The sequence below is a fragment of the Aplidium turbinatum genome, chromosome 4, assembly GCF_918807975.1.
Source record: "Aplidium turbinatum chromosome 4, kaAplTurb1.1, whole genome shotgun sequence".
Classification (NCBI taxonomy): Eukaryota; Metazoa; Chordata; class Ascidiacea; order Aplousobranchia; family Polyclinidae; genus Aplidium; species Aplidium turbinatum.
In genome coordinates, this window is record NC_137475.1 from 26,535,133 (window position 1) to 26,558,358 (window position 23,226).

Genomic DNA, 23,226 nt, shown 5'->3' on the forward strand with positions numbered 1-23,226 from the left:
CTATGTTGCTCTTACAACCTAGGCCTACTGTATTCTATTTTTAATAGTTTACATTCTAAACATCGCAAGAAAGAAAGAGTTTACAAAGTATTTCCACTGAGCGCTTTGTAAAAAACATAACTACTTTATTTTTGTTTACGCACAGGGCTTAATAAATTGTTTACATTTGAGTCACGTCAATTATTGTTTGATAAACCAGAACAAATACAAAGAAGGGATACCTGACAAACTGAAGGACTTCACTGTACTTGATTGCACACCCGAAATAAAGCACGCCACTAGTGTCTCTGCTTGGGTCAGCCCGGTAAGTTGGAATTCGCAGCAATGTGCTCGTTTTTTTATGCTCATTAAGTTTTATACAATATTCACTGAATTCTGACACTTTTGCTTACATTTTTCAACATAACTATTTTAAACTGTTAGAATAGAGATGAATTTTATGTGTCGATTAGGCTAACTATTGATGTTGGAATTTCGACTGTTTACCTATTTTATTGCTTGTTTTTGTGCAACAAACACAACTTGTATTTCTATTTGATAGAACAAATATAAAGAAGACTATGAACATGAAAAGGGACGGATTACTGTTCTCGAAAAAGATCCCAAAGTTGAGCATGCCATGAGTGTCAACAAGTTGCAAAGCAAAGTAAGAGCATAGGTGCAAAGTAGTTGGAACACCAAGTTGATCTAATCCAAAATTAAAGAGCCCAAAATGCAGATACTAAACTTATGTTTAGCAAACGTTTTGAAAATGACACTGTTTTTATCTTCAGTGCTATAAATGTTTATTTACTCTGTTTTTAATTTTTATTCATATAGCATTGAATACGATTACAGTATAGTTTTCGAAACGTTTGTTGAATATGTGTGTACAGTACATTTTGGGATTTTTATTTTTTGAAGGCTCAGAGCAATTCATTGAAAGAACAAAAATGCCAATTAAAACGTCGTTGTATGTAAATACTAAAAAAAAAACTTCCACAAATGTTTTTCTTCACTACCACAGTAGTTTTTACTTCGACAAACCTCCTTTGAAACAAATTTATTTTTAATTAATCGTCGATCATTGAAATTTCGAGTTTATACATGACTAGGCTATCGCATGCCAAAAGGAACGTTTTTTCAATAAAAGGTCATGACTAAGGCTAATTAAGGTTATGACTAATACCTGTTTAGCATGGCAAAACACAGGACCATGTTGCTGTAAATCAACTAAACATGTAAAACGTTAATCCACTATGCTTTGCTTTCGAATACGATACACACCTTTCGTTTCACTGTAACTTATTGTACACTTGTACAGCATGCATATGAAAAGAAGCACAAGGAAATGCAAAAAGATGGATTCACGTTGCTTGTCGATCGCCCTGACACAGAGCAGCTGAAGAAAGCTCAGAGAAATGCAAGCAATGTATGAATAGGCTAATATTCATTATTATGGATCCAATCGATAGTAATTCAAGCCTGAAAATCTTTAGTTAACTCTTTAGTATATGATCTCTGAACTAATTTCTAGAAAACCAATTAATATTTCATACCATGAATGTTGGTGACCGGGCCTGCGGAACAGTTCAAAGCCGCTATAAGTACTACGCAAATTTGTTAGAATTATGTACTCAAAGAAGATTTTTCCCACGATAATATATTCTCAACCAATCATCAGCATTTTCACTTAGACCACCCTGGTTCAGGGTGTGAATTTAATTTGTAAAAATCTTCTATATTGATACCGCTTTAATAGAGCAGTGAATTGATAGCACTTTGATAAAGGTATAGGCTCCCACAAACGTTCATGATGCTCTTAAAGTTTTAATCGCTTTTATTGTGTACTAAATTTGTTATAAAGGCATTTTGGAAATCGAAAACGTTCGATTGATTTGTTTGAGTGATAATTTAGTGTAGTGTTAAAACCTAATGTGGTGTTATTCGATGTTACATGTTAGTGATATTAAAAACACACTACTGAAGTTAGGTTCACTTGCCCCTATCTATTTGTGATTTTAAGTAATTGCCTTGAGGCGGCATTTATTTAAGTTTAAAAAATTTGTTTTGTAGCCTACTTGCTTTTGTACATATTTGTTTTTAATAAAATATTTAAATAAAAAACAAAGAAATCAATGCTACCAGATCTTGCACCACTGTCAAGCAAAACTGCGTAGGTTACATAATGTTTGGAACCTATCACTGTAGAACTCTTCCTCATTCACAGCATGAGTACAAACAAGACGCCAAAGAAAAGATGGACAAGGGCTTTACGGTGTTGGAGAAGATGCGAGATGTAGAACATGCTGTCAATACGGCCAAGATGCAGAGTGAGGTTGGTATTAGACGTACGGTTATGTTAGTCTACTGTATAGAAAACAATACGGTAGTTCTCTGGTACATAGGTTTATATTTTTCGCCAAAAACTGAGCAAAACTAAGAATATTAAATAATATAAGTTTCAAAATTCTTCTTTCAAAATAAATCTTCTAGTTCGTAAACTTAATGTACTGTTTGTTTTTATATTTTATTTTTGTCATATTTGTAAGTTTTCACACATGCTGCTTAAAGTCAAAAAACTTGTTTCAGGTTTTATATAAACAAAAGTTAGAAGGCAAAGACATAGACAACATGGCAACCCCTTCAATGAAGCACGTTGTTGGCGCAAACAAGCTGCAAAGTGATGTAAGTCTTACCTCAAACTACATCTTTCATCTTGTTTGGAATAACCAAATTAAAAATAGTTTTCTTTTATTTTCTACTGGTAATTTATCTTCAAATGTTCTCCCACTACACAGTTGGAATATCGAAAAGAATTTGACAAAAACATCAAAGGAAAAGGTTGGAAATTTATTAAAGATACTCCAACCCAAAAGCATGCTGAAGAAATTGGGAATGTGCAGAGTCAAGTATGAATCATTTGCACTAGTTAGAACAGTTCAGTTTAATGCAGTTATTAATCTTATTAATTTAAAAATTTGTTCCCACTTTTAACAAAGTCACGCAACATTGTAAGTTTAAGAAGACACAGAAAGATTTTGTATTGTGCCACTTTCATTGTATGTGACCACTTTTGACTGATTCTTTTCCAACACTTTGAGCATAGTTACAGATAGAACAACCTCTTTGCCTTGCATAGGTTTGCGAATTTGTTGAATAAATTGTGAAAATGTCTGCAATGTTGTCTCTGACAAAGTGAAGAGCGAACTTTCTTGCATTCTCTGACAATATCTTCTACTTTCTTCCAGTATAAATATACAAAGCAACATCGCGACAACGTCGGGAAAGGATTTACGACAATCACTGATCGACCTGACATAATGCATGCCACGTCACGCAAGGACGTTGTCAGCGATGTACGTTATCTCGATTCGCTTTTTAGTAGCTTTTGATAAACTTAACATGTTTCACCGTAAACAATAATTCTTTTTATTAATTTTCCTATAAGTAGTTTGAGACAAGTCTACAAAAAGTCAATTTTTAACTCGTAAGATGTTTGTTTACAACTTCGAAGTCGCTGCCGGTGGACTAACTTCTTAAATAATAAGTGGAGATTCTCCACCTCCACTAGTGAGGATAAAGCCAAACTTGGATGATCATGATGCTAAGCCAGTACCGCTTCTGGCTCAGGCTTTTTTCTTACTTACACAAGAAAAAAATTTATTCATTGAGGCTGAGATCTATAGCATGTTTATATATAACTGCCCAAATTGTTTATATTTTCAGTACGAATACAAACGTAGACACCGAGATATGGCTGGGAAAGAATATACGTTCACTCCTGATAATCCAAGTCAAATACACGCTGAAGAAGTTACTCACACTCAGAGCGAGGTTGTTTACTATTTCTTGGGACATACATTTAATGATTCTACATACCTTTACGTTCATGTACAACCTAATCATTTTCAAACTTCCCTCCTAGCATTGATTGCTTTTACCTACAAGTTACGTCACTTCTCTGCTGACAACAAATTTGGTTCAAGTTGTAACAGAAAAATGCTTATCTTAAAACTGTTAAAAACAGGTGAAAATATTACACATGAATAGAAAAAAAAACTACAATAAAGGTATTAAATGTTATACAATGTAGGCAACAAAGTTAGAATTATTTTTTTTTGCCTATCGTGTCTAAAAATATCGTAATTTTTTTAATTTAACTGTAAAAGCCTACTTAACCCAATTCAATTTTATTTTTTGCTGCTGGCGCAAACATATACAGAATGGCAAAGTAAACATACGAACTTGACACCAACAAAAGGGAAAGATGGCAAAACCCAAAGGTTTAAAATATAAATCGATAAAACAGTTTTACCACTATCTTAAAATGGCACAGCCACCAAACATGGAAACGAGATAGAAAAAATAAAACTCTTTCCTCTGTGAAAATAGTCCTACAATTACAATTAACTCTTGCAAGTGCAAGGGCGATTAAACTTTATTACACAAAGAAGAAATCCCAAAGGTGACAAGTTTCCTGAATTTTTGCTTTGATAGTCTTCAAAAGCTTTTTTTTTAAAGCTGTGCCATAAAAGACTCAGCAAGGCAAGATTACAAGAAACCGGCTGGGTGTGACTGCACAAATTTAGAAAAAAGTAATTAAAGGCAAGGATACGATTAAATATCAAACAAAAATACATCCATAGCCTACTACTCTTTTTTGTCTCAGTTCCCTCTGTTTTATAAAAAGAAAAAAAAAACGTGCATACAATTTTATTAAGTTATGAACACTTACAACAAAGGGCGATTTAAACTTTACCAAATTCAAAACGTGAAAAGTTTTCCAAACTTTTATATTAAGATCACCAAAAGTGGTGATCTTGTCTATCTCTGGGCATGCGCAACATCCAGTAAATATGCCCATTGCATGGGCGACATAGGCCTACACAGACGACCTTGTCATTTTACCACAACCTGGCAATGCTGAACCAAAACGTGACGACTTTGTTAAGATATATAAACCATTTGTTTTGTTTTTATGTCTGTAAGCATTATGCTCCACATTAGTGCAGGTGTAGACTACATCAAAGATCTTATTGTTCTTGTCTATTGAAGCACTACTGGAAGACGAAAGAATAATAAATAGATGAACTTTTTTTTTTCAAAACTAACGTGAATCCCTAAAGTTTGGTTAAAGTTAAATATTTGAAGCGTTTGCTCAACTACACTCTAAGAGAGAGTGATATTTTCTTCCTCCTGCCAGTTGAGTGTTGGGGAACAGACCGCAGACCATCCAGTGAAAGAGAGCACCATGTTTGCGCGACTTGGATGACAAGAAGACAGATTGGTTACTTTCATATTAGCCTCTTCGGTGTAGTTCGGACAAATATCGAAAACCTTGAGTGGTTAAGGGTTAGACTTTTGACTTCAGAGAAAAATGAGAAAACAAGTTGGCCTATAGGCTACTTTTTATAAGTTTTAAAACTGATTAGTAAAATAAGACTTTTCTTTTAGCTCCAGTACCGACGGAAGTATGGCAACAAAGGAAAGGCTTGGAACGTCGAAGAGTCGCCATCTCTAGAACAATCTAAAGAAGCTCAAAAGTTGGTGGGAAGTGTAAGTGCGGTTTAACACAATATTGATATGTTTCATTATCAATATTTTGTTTTGCTTTTTTCAACTGTCATTTGTATTCGTTATCTTGCGCTTGGATGGAACAAAGGTAGTTTGATGAAAAACCATAACCCTAACTTATTTATAATTTCGCTAGATTGATTATAAAAAGGATGCGAAAGAGATAAACTCTCGTGGTACGAGCGCCGCAATGGAACACACACCAGCATCCCTGCAGTACAAAAAAGCTCAAGAGATACTCGATGACCGAAAATATAAAGCTGACTATGAAAAGAACGTTAAAGGTCACGGTATGACCTTTGACCTCCATGGTACACCCGCTATGGATCACGTGAAGCATGCCGAGGATATAAAAAGCAATGTGAGATTTTACTTTACTTTAAATGTGAAACCGTAAACATAGAACATTTTAGAAACGTGTACGTAGGCTACATGTAAATTGTGATACAATTACGGTTTTTAAAGACTGGCAATACTAAAAAATGTTGTTTGCGCTTTTTAAAGGAAATTAAATTATTTAATTTGTTTTTATACAAAGTGCAATACTTTGCGATTTAATACAATACAATGCAATACTTTGCGATCTTATCAGAGGCGACAAAATATAAATGCTTTTCTGCAGATACTGTACAAAGAAAATTATGAAAGCACAATGAAAGGAAAACCGGCTTTTGTGATGATAAATGCTCCTGAGGTTGTGCATGCTCGACACGCTAACAATCTTGTCAGTGATGTGAGTAAAATCATATTATTCTTTGTTATTTTGTTTTTTAATTGCCACTAACTATGAATCACTCAACACGCGTTATGTGTTTACTTTCGTTTTCTCGCGATTGTTCGTAGTCTATCTGTCCAATCTTTTCTATCAGGTCGAAACAAGCAGTTATATAGGCTACTTTAAATATCGTGCACTGCTGTCATGGTGTAATACAGGGGTTCTCAACCGAGAGGGGGAATTTCCCACTAAGGGGGAATTTTGCCATTTTCAGGGAAGGAATTTGGTTTGAAGGTTGTAAAGCTTTTTCAACCTAGTAATCATACTTAGCTTGTTTAGGAAAGCGTGCACTCACACGCAAAGAGTTTTAGGTAGCTGATACAGTGATATTGTAGGAGAGGGATTGTTTCTCATGCCATCAAGGCTTCATAGTGCACAAATTTGCCACGTAAAACAACTTTTTCCTTACAAGGTATCACTCGAATCACGCTTTTCAACTCTTTTGTAAATGAAAACAAAACAGAGAAATAGATTAGACGTGGAGAATGATATCCGTTGTGCTCTTTTCATACTCTTCCACGCATCCATGAGTTGTCGAGACAAAAGCAATCACAAGATCCACACCGACTGTTAAATGCATTAATTCTTATATTGTAAATACATTCTTTGAATAAAATATTTTTCAACAAAGTTCATCATTAAATTGTTTTAGTATGAAGAGGAATGTTAGAGGCTAAATATTTTATTACTAATGAAAGTTTAGTTTCTCTTCTAAGACTTAGACTAAAATAAATGTAAATAAATTTTTAACAAATTAAATTTTTAAGGGAAGAAATTTAAATTTGAATATCGACTAAAAGGGTCCACAGGATAAAAAAAAACTTGGGAACCACTGGTGTAGGCTAGTAGGTTTATGTGTTTTGGTTGTGGTTTCAATTGAATGTTAGCTTCTTTGTAAGTAGCTTATATTGCTACATCATTAATTATGTATTATATTAGGTGAAATACAAAAAGAAGTACTTCGAGGAGAGAGGTCGATCCCATCCTGTGACTGATACCATGGAAATGAAGCATTTTAAAAAAAATCAGAAAAATTTATCTCAAGTAATAGCCTAAGTTTGCCGTTTTTTACTCAAGCCGATATATCATCACTCTTTAAAAAAGCACAATTTTAAATAAGCTGGTCACCATTGTGAATGCTTGAATATTATTTGACTTGAAAAGTAACATAGAAAGCAACGCTTCGTAAACAATCATATCAATTTGATGTTGAGGTAGCCTACTTACCAGTAAATCCACAAAACAAAACATTAAATTTTCAATGCTTTGATTTGTAAGAAACCTTTTCGGGTGATAATTTTTTTAAATGCAGTTCGAAGATGACGAAACCGAGCCTATTTGGTCGTGCCACTAACTCAGTTATAACTTTCTGCTTACCCCGAGTCCATCCCCCTTTTAAATGTAGCAGCTACCTAATAAGACCGTATATCATAGTCGGACACATCTAGCTTGGTCCCGATGTGGTACGATCAGTAGGGTTCATTACTGGGCGGCTGTTATATAGCTTACAGCACTTCCTTACTAAATAAATTTTTCTCAGGCAAAGTATAAACAGAATTACAAAGAAAGCGTTGGTCGGTCCCTTTCAGTGCTAGACACACCAGAGATGAATCACTTCCGGGAAAACCAAAAACTTTTGTCTCAGGTAGGTCAAGTTGTCGAATATTATTTTTTATTGAAACAGCAGTTGGGTGAGGTCTACTATTTTTACAACTATAGAGTTGTATGACAAAGTCTGGCGCTGTATCACAACGTGCCGTCTGATATATTTGTTTATCGTATTTATAAGAAATAACACATTGTAGGCTTTTCCTGGTACTTTTTCCACTGATAAATTTTTTCTGGTAATCATCCATTAATATAAAGTATTTTAAATCACGTTCTGGGGAATAGCTTCCTTCCTTTTTTTATTTTCTTTAGCAACTAGCGTGGTGCAAGTCTTAATTTAATACCTTCTGATATTCATAAGCTAGAATGTGAAAGACCTTCTGAACGAAATTTACTTCATACTACAATCCTCCAAGCGATTTGACTGTGCGGTTAAGGCTGTAATAATTTAAATCGATGTTATTTTTCACGAGAAAATGCATCATGAAATTGCGTGAACGTTTCGAAAATCAAACCATTCTTCTCTGAATTGAAAGCTCGACAAGCCAGCTGTTTGTAGTAAAAAAACAGATATCCCTGTAAAAAAATGGTGTATTTCTGATAGACTATTATTAAATCCTTGGGTTTGTAATGAGCAGTAGGCTACGTTGTTTCGGAGAGGCATGGTTACGGCCCTTTTTAGAGCTATGGCCTGCTGAACTAAATTGATCATCAGTAAAACATTTAATTATTTTAAACCGTGGAGTGAGTGCGTTTAAAATGATGATTACATTCTGTACGACAAATTTTGGAAACAATTTCCAGGCTAAATACAAGCAAAGTTATCGTGAGAGTGTCGGCCAGGCACACGCCGTTACGGACACCCCTGAAATGATACGTGCAAGAGAAAATCAAAAAACGTTCTCACAAGTAAGTGTTTCAAGTCAATTATTTTGTTGTGGTGTGAGTCTAAGTAACAATGCTGTTGTTTGTGTTAATCTCAATTTTCATGTTGAAGGTAGCCTACTATTCTTTGAAACTTAACTTCAAACACTTTCGATGTTGACGCCCAAGAAGTAAACAGTTCGTTCAAAATTGACCCGAAGAAGTAGATGCGACTGAAAAAATAAAATTTGATTGTCCTAAATGAAGTGAAGAGTTGTTGAAACAACCGAGCACGGAAGTAGTCTCCGTAAGTTGTTAATTAGTCAATGCTGACAACATGAAGAACGTTGATAATAGATTTGCTTTGTTACAGGTGCAATACAAAGCTAATGCTGAACAGATGAAAGGCAGACAAACTGTTTTGTTAGACACTCCGGAACTGCGACGTGCCCGACAAAATTCTCATAACTTCAGCTCGGTTAGTGATAGACGCAACATTGAGCCAACATCGTATTTGACTCTCATACACATCTTTCAATGGCCGTGCTTAATTGCTCAGACCGCACGGGTTCACACTTTTGCGCAATGTTTTGAAAAGAAAGTTTGATTGCTTTTAGTCGACACGTCATCAAGTCAATCAATCAATCAATCAATGGTTTATTTAAAGTCGCTACAAAGTAGAAGTCTTTGAAAAAGTTTGCCAAAGAATTTCCTTCAGTAAGAAACATAATTCTAAAGTAAAGTTAGTACCAATACTACGCAAAGTTTTAAAATCCCATGTGTCGTATATTTCTATTTGAAGTGCCTACAAGCGAAAAACTTGGAAAATCTACTCTTGACCAAGCAACAATTTTTAGACGCAAGGCCACGCTCATTATACTTCGCAATGTATTCGGTATTCTATGAGCACTTCATTATTGTTTCGAGCGCATAACGAAATAAAGTAACGACAATTCGAAATAAAAAAAACAAAGATTTTGGGTGGAAATGAAACAAAATTTTGTTTTGAAAACTTTTCGATATCAATCCAATTCACAAACTGACGTCTTGGATATAAAATGTTGGCGAAAAAACATAATTAGGTTAAGGTGATGAAAACAGAATATAAACTAACTGATGGAAAATAACATAATGAGCTATAAAACAATGGAAAATAATCAAGTCAAGCTCAATGGGAGGTCTCATGTTTCTTGCGTACTGCAATGATGCTTATCGGTTCGACCACCATCTGCAAGCAGGCTACTGTAGTTTATCACTTGTTTGTGTTGATGATGATGTTATAAAGAATGGATTTAGCAGATAGGAATAGGCACAAGTCCCAAATTGTATGTTGTTTTAGCGCAGTGGCTCTGAAATTGTGCATTGTGACATGTTGCGAATTAACCTACATTGCAATTATACATTTTCATTGGTAAACGAAAACAATTTGCTGAAACTTATTTTTTGGAGAATGTTTTCTACCAAAACTTTCCATTTTTTTTCTCGATTTTTATCAAATCAAGTGTGTACTTTTCTTTGCCTCAACCCCAGACGCGCCAACATGTTTTCATGATTCCACATCGCGCTGACTAACCAGAAAGTAGTTTCTGAAATTAGTAATTACTAGCTTTTAAATTGTGACAGGAAGTATTGGAGAAAGCTATCCCCGGAGAAAGTTATTGGTTGTTACCCAATTTTCAGGTAAAATACAAGGATTCATTTGTGAAAGGAAAAGCGGCCACTTTGATTGATACGCCGGAATTGAGAAAAGCAAAGGAAAACACAAAAAATTTTAGCCAAGTTGGTTCTTGCTCTCATTAATTACATTTGTTCTGTCATGTTGGTAGAATCTCATTTATGTCTCTCACGCTTATTTTAACCAAGTTTAAAAAATTTCGACGTGAATTTCACAAGGTATTGTTTGTAATTGCAATATAATGTAGCTTTGACGATTATTCGTTTTTAATGCGCTATTTGTGCAAGACGTTTATGTAAAAATATATTTTTCAACAAAATAGAGTTTTTATAAAAAGATAACTTTCTAACGTTTGTCAAAAAAGCATGTTATTTTTGACCATTTCGAATATATTTAGATCAGATATCGACAGCAAGGACTAAGCGGACAGATGAAACCGACTCCAGTGACAGACGATATAAAGATCAATTGGGCAAAACATTCGTCCACTCTAGCAAGCGATTATGTCTACAAAGGTTTGAAAGACAAAGTTAGAACTTCAACTACTCCCGTCACGAACCAGCAAACAGGTTTATGTTGTTACTTGTTGCATTAACATCATTTAGTCTCAGTTGGCCTAAAGAAAGAAGGCGAATGTGTAGCCTACTTCTCTTTGAAGAAAGAAATTTCTCATCATCTTTTTAAAAACTAAATTTTTGCATAGTGTTTTTGTGTTTAAATACTTTGTCCGTCATTTATCCTGACGACGATTTGATGTCGCCATTCGACAACTTTCAACATTTTGCCATGTTTTACGTTCTCATCAAAAGAGTTTTAATTAGTGTCATAAATCCTTGAACACACTTAAATAGGCGAGTAAGAATTGACATAAAAATAGCCGGACCCGGACATTTTTGATAACAACCATTTTTCTTCATAAAAAGATGGGTTACCTGTTTGACACCCCAAATCTAAAATTCGGCAAAATTCGGACATGGGGAAAGGCCTTTTTGGCTGGGGCAAATATTGATCGGCGCGCCATCTAGCGGAAGAAAAACATATGTATTTTCTGTAGTGCTAATTCCCGAATTTCAAGTGAGACAGGGATGATTAACATAGTGTCTAGAATAACCCTTCAGCAAAATTTGCTATTTTACGTTGATTCAACGTCTGGCGACGTTGAATCGACGCAAAATAACGTATTTTGTTTGCTGAGTGCCTCATGTAACAGAAATAAGGCTCTAATGATAATGTAAAAAGGTGGTCCCATACTTGATTCAAGTGTTGGGTATAAGAAGATAAGGTTCTCATTGTACTAAGCCTTCGGCACTAAGGAGAGTACGGTGGCCAGTTTCTTTCTCTCGGCCAGTGGCCAGTTCCTTTCTCTCTCTCACATGCAGCAATTATGCCCACCCAATTTATTACACCTTAGGTAGAGGTGAGCGGTGTTTTCAACAACCAGCTGAAGCCGGGAGTCGAACCAGGTTTGCATAATTGGAAAGCTAACGCCTTATCCGTTGTGCTATCCCACAGTGTAGTGGTTGTAAAATTTTACAAAATACTTATTAACTAAGATTGATTTCGGAAAATGTAATTTCGTCTGTTACAAAGTATCAGACGAACATGAAAATTATGGGCACATAAAGTTTAGTAATGATTTATACCTTGAACTTTCACAAAGAAAAGACTTTAGAAAAAGCATAATTAAGGAGTTGGATAACAGCTATAACATCATACCAGCCAACTCATTAAATCCATTGCATCATCGCCAAAGCTGCACAAAAATACTTACCAGAAGAAACAGGTCGTTACATAGGTAGGCTATAGCCATTCTTACGTCGATGCAATATCGCCAGACTTTTATTGTCAATTGGCATTTTTATACATCAGGTCACAAGATCGAGTATTCTCTTGGATGTACTATCATCCCTTGGTCTTTGTGCAAGTGATGGTCAAGTAATAACGTTTAAACCAGGGGTTCCCAACCTTTTTTACACCGTGGCCCCCTTTGAAAACTTTGATAAATCAATGGCTTCCCTGTTTTTTCAATCTTTTGAAAAAATTAAGAAACGTCATTTTAATCAAAAAAACTTGTTTATGCAGTAGCCTATGAAGATTTGGGCAAAATATGCAAGTATTTTTATTAAAATTTAATTTATTTCTTTTGTCATGTAGTGTTGAAGTGGATTTAGTGATGATAAATTAAAAACATTATTATTTTTCAAATATTTCCATGGCCCCCTTGAAAAATGCTCATGGCCCACTAGGGGGCATGGCACCCAGGTTGGGAACCCCTGGTTCAAACGATCAGCTACTGTAAGCCAAGCGAATGGTGATAATACGAATGAGGTAATGGACTCTACAAGTCATCCCGGCTCTTTCTGTCAGTGGGTAGCAGATAACTTCGATTTTAACGAAGATACTCTGACAGGTCATGAACTCATGATACAACGGCATGTGATGGGCATTATAAATTGTCAAACACCAAGCATGGCAACTCGACCACTAGCTATTGAAAAACAACACGTCAGTGCAACTGAACTACTGGAATCAGGTAATTTTGGCAATTTAGTCAAGTCGTGATCGTATACTGCTGCAAAGACAGGTACCGTACTTGGAAAGACGTACGAATCAAGCAGCTGAATGCCTCTTCCGTGTTATTTACGCACCATGAATTGCTTGACACTCTATGGCTGAGTTCAAACATATTCAATTCTAAGCCAGTACAATGGCAAGGGTTCATGGCTATTGTAGTTAAAGGTAAGTTACTATACAGGTTTCATTAGTATCATTTAATCCTATGATACTGCTTAATCCAGCAACAGATGAAGCTGTTTACAATGCAATGATATTCGTTCAAGACCAAGCGAGAAAAATGAGCATACGTTGTGCACCGCTAACGTTTGACTAACCCTGGATCAACCCCTCTACTTCAGAGCATTCAAGATTAAACAGGACAATTTTGGTAGTTTCAAAAATGTTCACCTACGACTTGGTGGTTTTCATCAACTGATGTCCTTTGTTTTTCGGCAGTCGAGTGTAGCAAGAACTTAGCGATAGACACGTGTAGGCCGTAGGGTGCAAACTGATGGAAAGAAGTGGTTTAGACTTTAGATGATTTATGGTAAACTGTGTAGGCTATGCATCGAAATCTTTGCCAAAAATGATAGAGAAGGTTTGTAGGCTACAACGTTTCAACAGGGCATTATTGCTGATACTCGTGTAAATGTGGATAACGCCTTAATTGGTAACGATATTATTCGCAAAATATGTGGAAAGAAACTGAAAGACATTTCGCTAAAAAGATCTGACCAAGCAAGTACCTTTGCCGTGATGCAAAAAGCCTTAAAATATGGAGATGAAGAGATACACATGTCATCCACCGAAATCTTTCACAGATTACTGTCTATAGTCTGTTTGCAGGGGTCACTGGAACTGGACAAAATTTCGTGTAAACTTGCCAATGTTCCACCATCACTTTTCTCAGATGACGAAAGTACGCGGAAATCTCAGACATCTGCATTGTTCAGATACATAATCTCGCAAAATAAGGATATTTTGTGCACTAATTCTCGATTATCTTGTGTTTCGATTGTATTTGATGGCTGTGCTCTCATTCACCGACTTCCCTGGCCAAAAGTTGGGAATATGAAAAATTTGTTTGAAATCTTCATTCAATATCTTCTACGCGGGGAAAATACCAATATCAGCGTTGTTTTTGACAATTGCGATATTAAAACAATGAATGGAGCAGAGCAAAAGCGCATAAAGCTGACCACATCTTGTCCCGACGTTGCAATTCGCTTAGACACACCCATCCCGGCAAATAAACTCTCGTTTTTATCAAATAAACGTAACAAGCAAAAATTTATAAACTTACTCTAAAAAAATCTTAGTAACTTAGTAGTGACATTACTGTGGACAAGGCCGAAAGAAAAAGAGACGCTGATGTTGCTATCGTCCGTAAGGTTCTGGAAGAACATGAAACCTGTGGTCAAGTATAATCTAACTGTGATGGCTGACGATACTGATATACTCATACTTTTGCTCTATCAGGCACCATGCGGAAACAGCATTTATCAAACGTCTAACGTGAAAATTTCCATTCGTCGAGATCAGCTTTCTCGGAGAAAATATGTGCCGATCTTTGCTATTTTGCCACGCATTCTCTGGATGCGATACAACATCTTGCTTTTAGGAAACGGGAAAAGTAAAAGTTTTTAAAATCTTGAAAGATCTGGACAAAGTGCAACGTAAGCTAAATGTGCCGCCTTCGGAGACAAGGAAGCTTTAAAAGAAAAGACACTTCCAGAATTGGAGAAGAATTTGTCCAAAATCTGTACAAGCAAGTGTTTTCCATGAATATACTTTGAATTTATTGCGCTACCATTACGCTGTATCCCCTAAATATATATCAGTTGAAAGAATGCCTCCAACAAGTAGAGCATGCTACTTTCACAGCCTTTGTGTGCATCATCAAGTGTCAACATGGCGTCATTTAAAAACTGTGCTGAATCCTACTTTCTATGGATACAAGGAAACAGCTTCTGGTCTGGTCCCAATAATGACAGATAATCAATGTGCACCCAAAACCTTTCTGAAAGAAACTAGCCGCAATTGCAGGAGCGCTAAATGTTTATGCACATCTTGTGGTTGCTCCAAGAAAGGCTTTAAACGCAGTATTCACTGTGCTTGTGAAGCTCAGTGTGAAAATTCATCATTTTAGAGTGTTAAATACCCAAGAGCTGTGAGTGTAGAAATAAACTTACTTTAATAAAAATAGTTGCATCCCTAGAACGGGACCTCAGATTGTTACTGTGGTAGTTTTTGCAAGTAAAATATTTTTTGCAATAAATGATTTGTAAATGAAAATGAACGCATATATTAAATATACGCTGCCTTTTCTGTTGAAGCAAAGCAATAGTACTGAATAAACGACATTAAATGGTCTCCAGATAAGCATTAATTTCTCAAATCGCTGATGTTTATCTTTCTATTATACGTTGATTCTACATCTGTCAACGTTGCATCCCCATTTGTTTCAGTTGCTAATGTTGTTGAAGTGTCATATAGCGTACATTGAATTACACTTTAACGTAGGCAACTATAATTGCGTGAAAATAATTAGACTGTAATAAATGACCAAATACGCCACAAACATGGGCGTCGGCAGAAAAAATGCAGGGGTGGGGGAGAAGCGGGGGTTGGGAGGGCACAATTTTTGAAGCCAAATTCCATCTTGTAAGCTGCAACATAAGTTAAAAAAAGTTCTAAATTTAAAGTAACATTTGAGTGGTCAGGTGCAAAAATTGTGAAAAAAATTATTATTAACGTATGATGGAAATGGTTGTTGCGCCTACGGCGCAAAACTATTTAGAGAAATCAAAAAACTGAAGTAGAGTTGGTTGAAAACTTATAAGAAAGTGTTTGCGTGGAAGACAAATCCAATTTTTGAAAATTGCACTCTCCCGAGCAAATTACATGTAAAATCATAATCCTTGGGGAGGGGGGGTAAGTGCCCCTTCCCTGCCGACACCCATGATTACAACCTTTTTTAAAAAGTTTTAATACACTTATCTAGTTTTAATACACTTATTTGAGTGTTAATTACGTGTACATGCTTCCAAAGTTGCATTTTACTTAGAACAAATATGTACAACCGCTAGATGGCGCGCTATGAAAATTTAAAATGCGGTTTTGGGGCAGTTCCCCAAGTCCGATTTTTGCCGAATTTTGGAATCGTCGGTCTGACTACCAGACAAGCCTCATGCAACTAAAAAATGGTTGTTATCAAAAATGTCCGGGTCCAATGTCACTTCTTACTCGCCTAAAAAGTTTTTTCTTCATTACCGTATTGCAGTCTCTTGACAGCTTTGCGTTGCAACGAAAATTAGGCTTCGTTACGCATGAGTTTAGTGAAAACATTGAGATGATTTTAAACTTAATTTGAAAAACTTTAACGGTCAAAGTCGGAGGAGTGTTTGCAAAGTTTTCTGCAGCATAATAATTTATTCTCTCAAAAAAAAAAAGTTTAATATAATACTGTAAATAGCAGTAAGTAAATAGCTTTAGAAATTAGCCATTTAGTGAAATTTTAAGCAATGGTGGAAATTACAGTAGAAATCTTGGTCAATTTTTGTCCAATTTCAAAAACAGATCGTTTTTTTTCCATCAAGCTGGTGAACTTTATAAGTTTACCAAATTGCAACTCAAATTTCCATGGTTGTGATCAAAAATTGGGAATTTTCTGGATCACTTGATATAGAATGACCCAACCCTGAGTTTTGTGAAGGTGCAAAGTTCGTAAACGTTTTTACTGGCCATTTGTATTTGAAAATATGAAAAGAGATTAAGAAACTTTAAATAAGCTTTCTCCGATACGCATAATTTTTTGCTTTTTCGTATTATGAATTGTATTTATTGCTGCGTAATTTTAGATGTACAGATCTTAATATTCTGTACTTTGTAACTAGCAAAAATATTTTATCTTTACTTCACGTCTCTTTGTATCGCCGTTTTCGACGACTCGTTGTCTCAACTAATCGTCTTAAGGCAACTTCACTTCGAGCTACCTCTCTCCAAATGGACTAATAATGCAATCAGAGAGGAGAACTGTCGTGCCGTCTGGAACTATTAGACGCTGGAACAGAGATCCAGGTTCCATATTTGAATACGAGCCGTCTAATTATAAATCTGATGCCGAATACGAACAAGGAAAGCAGCATTGGTCTGGTGGGTTACGTGGCAAATTGTTAACACAGGGTTTCCCGAGAGTTTGCTTACATTTTGCAATTTGTAAAACTTTATTACTGTTATTTGTGAAAATTTGTAAAAAACTAAGTATTCCTATCATTAAATCATGGTTGTTGATCAGTATAGCCAATATATTAGTTTTATGGTGTCACAGTGGAATATATTTTCTAAACAAAAGTTTCCCAGGTGCACTGGACAACACTGACACCTAAATTAAAGAGTTCAATCAGCAAGTGACATAACGTGTTGACTTGGCTACCAACGCTTCCAGACATTAGTTCATTGATCGAATTCTACGCTTGCTTTTCTAAGTCACAAAGATTATAACATTGATTTAAGTTTTGTTTTGCATTTCCTTTACTAAAACAGCGACGTCATTAACTCCAACACATGGAGTGAACGTCAACTATGATTCGAGCCAAGGTGATGATTGCCTTTTAAAGTCCTTCAATCCAACTTGTATGAATAAGCAACATGTTTCATCTTGGACAGGTTTGTGGCCTAATAACAAGCTTGGGTAATTTACTGTAACTCAAAACTTCTACAGGAATTGCGTAGCTGTCAATATTAGCGCAAAGTTAGCTGCTATATCACGGCACTCAATAAGATGAAAACTTGTGTCATTTTTAAGTATTTAATATGGAGCAGTTGGTTGGTTTCAAATCTTTATCCTCGGACTGACAAAGCCTCTGATAGGTTACTCCTGGTAGTTTCACATCCTTGTAGGTTAGAAACGTTTGACGCAGGGCAGGTTAAAGAGATTGACAGAGTCAAGTTTTCCAATTGTTGTTGAAATGTTGTTGCCGGGGAATTATGCCATCTACTAGGTGCCGCTGAGTGGAGAGCAGTCCTGAAATGCGTTGCTCATACAGTTTAGTGACAGTGATGAAGAAGACAACTGACTTGTTAATTCCTATAGTTTTCTTGAGAAGCTACTTAGTAGCGAAAGAATCTCATTAAACTAACTGACAAAATTAGAGAAAAATCAACAAGTTGATCTAACAAACTCTAAGTTGAAGTCTGAACATTGCAAATGTAAATAAAGTGAAGTTACAGTAAATCTTACATTCGACTTTTATTCAGTTTATTTGTTTAATGTTTGTTTATGTTCATTCATTATTTGAAAACCAAGCTCGCATGAGATATGACACTTCACCAATCACCATGCTTGCAAGTGCTATTATCAAATAATTTGTTTTGTAAACCTGTTTCCTTTTTAGGAAAAGGACCAGGATACAAGCATGTTGGTGCAACGTCGTCTTTACGACAGTTTGGTGCAATGAATACACACAACGTCATTTTAGGAAGAGCAGGACAGGTAGGTTTGCGTTTAACTCCACTTCCTTCTTTGTAAGAGGTTTGATTGTACATGATCATCAAACCATACTAAAACACCATCATCATGTCAGCAACTCTGAATGTGAAAATTAAAATAAATAGTGATCAATTTGTCACTTGGATTTTACGAAGCTAATCGATCCTCGCCTCTTTCTCAATGTTAGCGCAGTCTTTCTCTTAATCGAAAATCTAACTTAATTAAGTTTTTGGTTTGTGACCATGAGATATTTGCTCTAGCAATGACTGGGTGTAGTGAAATTTATAAATTGCATTCGTATGTTTTTACCAACAAGTATTCTAAATGATTTATTATTAAGATATTGTATGGTTTTTAAATGCGAGTTTCGCTTACCCCGAGATGAAAGGCTTCAATCTATAACTGTCATTTATGATATTTTTTGAAAGTTTTTGCAAAATTATTAAAACAAAGTTTAATGTCAAAGTTGTGCCTATGTACAAAACATTGCAAACATTTATGATTATTTTACTGGCCATCTTTTTACACTGGCCGTGCCAATGCCCAAGCTTCAAATATGACAGGCAGCCGATCTTCTCGCTTGAAAGTGGTCGTATAGCCTGTCGCTAGTAGAAGTTGCTGGACACTTTTTTCAAGTTTGCCTATGGAAATTCTTAGATTACTTTAATTATGGCGAGAGCAACAAAATTCTAACTCGACAAAAAATAATGGAAAACACAAGCCAAACTATGAAGCACCATAACCCAATTCTATAAAGAAAATTCCCATCTCAAATTTACATTTTACAATAATGTATGAAAACCTTCTCCAACTAAGCGGTTCCAGAAATAAATGTAAACCGCAAACTTACGTTAAGACGTCCGCACTTGACGTTTCAAGAAGGTTTAGCTGAGAGTTCGGAATCAATCAAAATTATATAAGCTTTCAATCATTATTATACTATACGTTTGCATGTTGACCAAGCCTGAGTACATGGGTGACTATGTTCAGGAAATATGTAATTTTATTTATTTAGTTTATTTAAGCCTGGTAAATATTCACTTTTTAGTGCAAGCTTAATCTACAGTTCTACATCATACGACAAACTTCAGTAAACCAAGTACAGTTCATTACTGTGTTAACACAGATTTTTTCTTTGTTTGCATTTACAAAACCAAGTGGCCTACCGTATCATCACAACATTTAAACAGGATATTAAATTGACACAAAAGTATAGCAATGAGCGAACTTTTCAAATTTAGCCTAATTTAATATGATCTCAAATCATATGTTGTTACTCGGTTTGTATTTATATGATTGTGATACAATGCGATGAACTCCCAGAAAAAGCTTTATCAGATTTATTCAATCAATTCAATTAATTATTTTTACGTTCTAAATGTCGTCTGCTTCCAGGAATGCTACAAAGCTATGTATGATTACGTAGCAAATGATGACGATGAGATCACGTTCAACGACGGTGACCTGATCGTTAACGCGCAACCAATTGATGATGGATGGATGTTGGGAACGTGTTTACGAACTGGAAAAACTGGAATGCTACCTTCCAACTATGTGCAGTTACAAGCCTGAATAACTGCGGATTTAAATTTATTTGTGAAGAAATGTTTATCTTTGTGTTGAATTAAAACTGTACCAAAGAATCTTTATCCAAAGCAAATAAATCTATGTTGGCTTAGATAGGGAGAATAGTCTCAGTGGTAGTTTTCCCTGAGTTTTTTTTTTAAAACGCAAGATATTCTAAAAGTTCATTCAAGAAACCAAAGAGTTTTTTATTTGAGTCTGTACATTCAATTCTATGGTTTACAGCTGAGGTTACTTGTTTGCACTTACCACCCTGACTACAAGTATCGTCTTGGTGGCCGGTACAGCATTCACGAATCGCATTGCTGATGCCTTAATTACCGAATATCCTACTATCCACATTTTCCACGGCAAGCTGCAATGTACTTTCAGTGAAGAATTATTTGCATGGCTTTCATTGAGTGTTGCCACTTTTTACTGCCGCCTACAGTATTTGCATGTGTGGTTTATTCTTATGTGCTGTTCACAACTTATGAAATATTTCTGGCATAAGGTAGGCTACAAAGCCGTTTTAACTCATTTTAAATTTCCTTCAGCGTTGCCGACGTGGTACCCTCTCACGGACAATGTATTTGTGTTGATATCTGAAAGTAATCTTATTGTTCAATGTTGTAGAGCACAAATTGTAATTGATTCATTTTGGATTGTTGCTTTCACAAGTTAATAAAATATAAATAAAATAAAACTGCATACAAGAATGAATTTGGAATTAGAATTGTAACTAAATGGTAACCTAATAAGAACCGATAGTACAGTGGGCTACATTTTGGAGTTTTGTGACTGACAGCTCGTTACCAATCTTTATTTAATCGAAATCACTATTAAAGATATCCTTTTTGTCATAACAAACACATTCTTGGGAGTTAAGTGAAGTAAAGCCTTACATTGAAAAACTTGCGACGAGTTTATGACGTTACCAAGCCGTGTATATCAAAAATGCCAAGGTGAAACAACAACAAAAAAAATTATCACTTTATCGCCGTATCCAGACTTTGTGCCCGGTAGTTTATGTTAGATTAAGTAAATGAGAAAGCGACGAAGAAGTGTCCTGCTGAAGACACAGCCGCATGTTCTTGAGCGGTTTCGAACCGGCGTCCTTTCAAGCGTACCAAGGCTCTCGCCACTCTGCTATGCAGCAGGTTGGTGTCAATATAAAATAAACAACAGCGTACAATGTCTGGAGATCTTCCAAGAGGTGAGGCCTGAGGCTACTGCCTCATGGACCTTAACCTAAATCAACCAGTGCTTTTACCGCATACTTTGTGCAATTTCTTCTACATTTTCAAAATGGTTCCATTTTTTAGTTGAAATCAATGGAAGCCCAGGTGCAGCATTTCGTCTACTGCATATCTGCCGGAAATACACGTTTGCTCAAAGTATGACCAACAACTCATCTAAACTCTCACGCTGAGGATGAAGTTATCATGTTTTTATGGCTTATCAAATTAAGTTATAGTTAATATTTATTTAAGAGATGATTAATTATCGAAGTAATGAAATATACTGCTGATCAATAATATTGTACTTTCGTACAGCCCATTGTTGAAATTTAGCATAGGCTACTATAATTCAGGGCTTCCCAAACTTTTCTTCTCGCGACCCCTTTTAATATCTTTAAAAAAAATGCGACTCCTTACGATTAAAATGATAAACAGTGTGACACAATCTTCTTCTTGTTTTACGTCTCATTTCCTAGAATCAGGGTAGGACGGGGTCTGGCAAGGCACATCCTCACTGAGGATGTGCCTTGAGGATGCCTCAGTTTTCATTCATCACGATCTAGGGGGCTAGTGTTGGTCATCTGCCACCGCTTTTTGTCATCCTTTACGGTATTACACCATGTCTTCCTGGGACGTCCAGGCTTCTTTGTACTATATCTCGGCATTGATTTATCCATCCGCTGTTCCTTTCAACATGTCCAAACCAGCGGAGATGGTTGAATCGGAGGACATCTTCAATCTTTCGCAAGCCCAGCCTGGCGAGTAGTGTGTCTGAGCTGGTGTACTGGTTTTCTTGCGGTCTGATGTTGCAAATCCACCGTATCAACGCGTTGTCATTTCGTTTGACTCTTCCCAGTACCTCTTTTATCACAGCCCAGCATTCACTCAAAAACAACATCACACTCCTGACACAGCTGTTGTAGACCCTGTCTTTACTGGAAAGGGGGATATCTTTGTTGGTGAGTATGGGCAGTAGTTGTTTGAATTTAGCCCAGGCTGTCTTCACTCTGGTAGTGGAGCTGAGGACGGTACCTCCACCTGCACTGAGCATGTCACCTAAGTAACAGAAAGCGTCTACCACTTCTAACTTTCCATCATATATTTGGATGTCAGTGATAGTTCTACTCTCTATGAGCCGGGCTTCTCCTGCATATCTTTTACACTTGAAGGATGGGTCGGGTTTCAGACTTCCTCTTAGGCCACTGCATTTTTTGTGGACCCAGAGGAGGCAAGTATTGCATTGGATGGAGTTTGTGCTCACACCAGCCCTACACATAGCACAGGGTAGCATCCTGAGTCTTACAGTCGATGCAACTCCTTTCCGCTGATCATGATCTTGGTTTTGGCCATGTTGACCTTTAGGCTTTTGGCAGCCAGGCCGTCCTTCCATATCTTCAACCTTTCCACGAGCTCGTCTAGGCATTCAGAGATGATGATCAGGTCGTCAGCATAGAGGAGTTCCAAAGGACAACCCGTGCGGAAGTCACTTGACAGTGCCTCGAGTACTATAATGAATAGTACAGGGCTGAGGACAGACCCCTGATGCAAACCAACTTTGACTTCGAAGTCGTCACTGTGACTGTCTCCTACACGTACTTTGCATTTAGTTCGCTTGTACATACTCTGAACGAGTCTGACAATTCACTTATTCACTCCAAGCTTCCTCATGGACCACCAGAGAACCTCTCTTGGGATACGGTCGAAAGCCTTTTCCCGATCGATAAAAGCAAAGTAGAGTTTCTTGTTTGCACCGAGAAATTTCTCCTGCAGTTGTCGGACCATGAAGGTGGCGTCGGTAGTGCCTCGTCCTGGCATGAAATCGAGCTGCATCTCGTCAATGGAGACTGTGTCTCTGATGATGTTGTCATCAACCCTTTCAATCACCTTCATCACCTGG

At 36.4% G+C, this 23,226-nt stretch overlaps 3 protein-coding genes across 3 annotated transcripts in view; 1 reads left to right on the forward strand and 2 right to left on the reverse strand.

Moving 5' to 3' along the window:
* Nucleotides 1-20,793, forward strand: part of LOC145769018 (uncharacterized) — a 155,818-nt gene extending 135,025 nt beyond the window's left edge. The window contains exons 210-228 of the mRNA XM_082580617.1: nucleotides 200-304; nucleotides 542-646; nucleotides 1,304-1,411; nucleotides 2,210-2,317; nucleotides 2,572-2,667; nucleotides 2,781-2,891; nucleotides 3,231-3,338; nucleotides 3,709-3,816; nucleotides 5,437-5,538; nucleotides 5,693-5,917; nucleotides 6,179-6,289; nucleotides 7,872-7,976; nucleotides 9,177-9,281; nucleotides 10,484-10,582; nucleotides 10,876-11,047; nucleotides 17,010-17,189; nucleotides 17,580-17,702; nucleotides 18,431-18,528; nucleotides 19,921-20,793. Coding sequence (XP_082436743.1) covers nucleotides 200-304; nucleotides 542-646; nucleotides 1,304-1,411; nucleotides 2,210-2,317; nucleotides 2,572-2,667; nucleotides 2,781-2,891; nucleotides 3,231-3,338; nucleotides 3,709-3,816; nucleotides 5,437-5,538; nucleotides 5,693-5,917; nucleotides 6,179-6,289; nucleotides 7,872-7,976; nucleotides 9,177-9,281; nucleotides 10,484-10,582; nucleotides 10,876-11,047; nucleotides 17,010-17,189; nucleotides 17,580-17,702; nucleotides 18,431-18,528; nucleotides 19,921-20,097 — 2,346 coding nt within the window. The 3' untranslated portion in view covers nucleotides 20,098-20,793. The remainder of the gene's footprint in view (nucleotides 1-199; nucleotides 305-541; nucleotides 647-1,303; nucleotides 1,412-2,209; nucleotides 2,318-2,571; nucleotides 2,668-2,780; nucleotides 2,892-3,230; nucleotides 3,339-3,708; nucleotides 3,817-5,436; nucleotides 5,539-5,692; nucleotides 5,918-6,178; nucleotides 6,290-7,871; nucleotides 7,977-9,176; nucleotides 9,282-10,483; nucleotides 10,583-10,875; nucleotides 11,048-17,009; nucleotides 17,190-17,579; nucleotides 17,703-18,430; nucleotides 18,529-19,920) is intronic.
* Nucleotides 20,794-21,933: 1,140 nt separating this feature from the next.
* Nucleotides 21,934-22,605, reverse strand: LOC145769019 (uncharacterized). Its single transcript, XM_082580618.1, has one exon. The coding sequence runs from the start codon at nucleotides 22,603-22,605 to the stop codon at nucleotides 21,934-21,936; it is 672 nt and encodes a 223-aa protein (XP_082436744.1).
* Nucleotides 22,606-22,628: 23 nt separating this feature from the next.
* Nucleotides 22,629-22,949, reverse strand: LOC145769020 (uncharacterized). The gene has a single exon (XM_082580619.1). It carries the CDS (start codon nucleotides 22,947-22,949, stop codon nucleotides 22,629-22,631), a length of 321 nt encoding a protein of 106 aa, XP_082436745.1.
* Between the last annotated feature and the right edge of the window lie 277 nt (nucleotides 22,950-23,226).